The 2,500-nt window shown below is 44.6% G+C and overlaps 1 protein-coding gene across 1 annotated transcript in view; it reads left to right on the top strand.

Moving 5' to 3' along the window:
• The window catches only part of LOC139382359 (glutamate receptor 4-like), a 174,358-nt gene that overhangs the window by 113,846 nt on the left and 58,012 nt on the right, over positions 1-2,500 (top strand). Inside the window, exon 11 of the mRNA XM_071126341.1 lies at positions 335-541. Coding sequence (XP_070982442.1) covers positions 335-541 — 207 coding nt within the window. The remainder of the gene's footprint in view (positions 1-334; positions 542-2,500) is intronic.

The following is a 2,500-nucleotide window of genomic DNA, read 5'->3' as shown; positions in this document are numbered from 1 at the left end:
AGGAGGTGCTTTGTCTTAGAGGGAAGACAGAGTACATAAACTTGGCACCAGTCACAGACTATGATGATATACAACAGTGCTCCTCACACAGTGGCCTTTTAAAACGCCCTGTAATATTTTCTTTGGTTGCCATAAAATGTATGTTCTGTCTCAATCACTGTGATACTGTCATCCAGTGGAGGCTTTGGCGCCGCCTGAATGTCATTCCAAAAGGCTCCTCCCTCTCCAAAATAGGCCCCTGATTTGTTAGTCAGTGGTCAGTGTGAGTTCATTGGTCAGTTTGACCTCCCCGCACCACCCTCTCTGTCTCTGATTGGTGTGTTTGTGGATGTAGGAAGGTCCGTATGTGATGCTGAAGAAGAACTGGGAGATGTTTGAGGGGAATGACCAGTTCGAGGGCTACTGCGTGGACTTGGCCTCAGAGATCGCCAAACACATCGGCATCAAGTACAAGATTGCCATCGTCCCTGACGGCAAGTACGGAGCCAGAGACCCCGAGACCAAGATCTGGAATGGCATGGTGGGAGAACTGGTCTATGGGGTAAGGATGGAGAGAGGAAGGGGATGGAGGGAGGGAGGAATGGATGGAGGGATATATTGATGGATTTTGGAAATGTATACTTTTATTTCCTTATCTTTAGAGTTTGATGTAGCTATACTTGGGCTCCCGAGTGGTGCAGAGGTCCAAGGCACTGTATCTCAGTACTAGAGGCGTCACTACAGACACCCTGGTTCAAATCCAGGCTGTATTACAACCGGCCATGATTGGGAGTCCCATTGGGCTGCGCACAATTGGCCCAGGGTCGCCGGTGTAGGCCGTCATTGTAAATAAGAATTTGTTCTTAACCGACCTGTCTAGTTAAATAAAGGTTACATGTACTTATCTTTTGATTTAGGAGAGTTAGATCTTACTAAACAACCATCTACATGGTTAGATACTGTCAAAGTACTTTTTAATTAGACAGACAAGACATTTCAACCCATTGCATAATTTGCAGTTCTCCATCACCAGGAGATGTGCCTAAAGCAGTATTTCTTCATCCTGATCCTGGGGACACAAAGGGATACGTTGTAGTTTTTGATTCCTGATTGTTGTAGTTGTAGTTTTTGATTTTGATTCCTGATTCCACTAATCAACTCATCATCAAACCTTTGATTAGTGGAATCAGGTGTGTAGTGCTGGGGCAAAAAACCAAATGCACCCTGGGTCCCCAGGAGCAGGATAAGAAAACACTGGCCTAAAGAACCCGAAATGTGATCCTGATCTCTCAGGCTGATGTAGAAGACTAGCTCATCTTTAACATGGTTCTCTAACCCAGGGTTGGTAAATCTACTTTACCCTTGCCCTAACCCATTTTGTCTTTCACACTTGTAAACATTTAACCTCTAGCCCCCGTCCCAGCGTTGTCTCCGACCCCTATCTAAATAATAGCTGTCGCCTGCTGTCTGTCTCCTAAATAGTCCCATGTTGTTATCGCTCCTTCTCATCTACTGTGCTTAATTTCTCTCATGATTCAGTCATATTTCCTCCAGCTGCCTGCTGGTACTCACATTGGAGCAGTGGCTGCAATCAGTTGATGACTAATCTACTTTGTACATTTTCTAAAACCAGGCTGCTCACTGACCATATCAGTGGTGTGTGCTTGTGTCTGTGTGTTCTGATTCCAGCGACTGTGCTGTACATGTGTGTGTTCTCGCTCCGTAAGCACATTTTTACAGAATGAGTCATTACCAATCCCACAGTTCATTCTCTTTGAATAATTCCAAACATTCCCAGTCGTGGCCAATCAGAGATCTGTTCTAGCTGAGTGGAGATAATGTATTTATCTGTTCCTCTGTCTCTCTCTCTCTCTCCCTCTCGCAATCTCACTTTCTCTCTCTCCCTCTCTCTCCCTCTCGTACTCTTACTTTCTCGCTCTCCCTCTCGCACTCTTACTTTCTCTCTCTCACTCTTTCTCTCTCACTCTTTCTCTTTCTCTCTCTCTCTTCCTCTCACACTCTCTCCTATTTCTCTCTTTCTATTTCTCACTCTTTGTCTCTCACTCTTTCTCCTTCTCTCTCTCTCTTCCTCTCTCACACTCTCTTATCTCTCTCTTTCTATTTCTCGCTCTTTCTCTCTCACTCTTTCTCCTTCTCTCTCTTACTCCTCTCTCTCTCCTCTCTCTCTTTCTCTCTCTCGCTCTTTCTCTCTCACTCTTTCTCCTTCTCTCTCTCTCTTCCGCTCTCTCTCTCTCTCTTCCTCTCTCACTCTCTCTCTCTCCTCTCTCTCTTTTTCTCTCTCTCACTCCTGTTTTTCTGTCTGGTTTCTCTAATCCTTTCTTCACCTATTTCTCCCCTCTCTATTGTTCACTTTGTCTTTCTCTTAATTCTCTCATTCCATTTCTTCCCTTGTAGGGAGAATGCATAATTGAAAAGACATATAGTAGAAGGTGTGTTGTTGATTATATGAATCCAAGGTGAATTATCACAGCACTGTAATAAGGATGTTCTCTCCCTGGTG

Source organism: Oncorhynchus clarkii, chromosome 24, assembly GCF_045791955.1.
Source record: "Oncorhynchus clarkii lewisi isolate Uvic-CL-2024 chromosome 24, UVic_Ocla_1.0, whole genome shotgun sequence".
Classification (NCBI taxonomy): Eukaryota; Metazoa; Chordata; class Actinopteri; order Salmoniformes; family Salmonidae; genus Oncorhynchus; species Oncorhynchus clarkii.
This window is presented reverse-complemented; position numbering and strand designations above follow the sequence as displayed.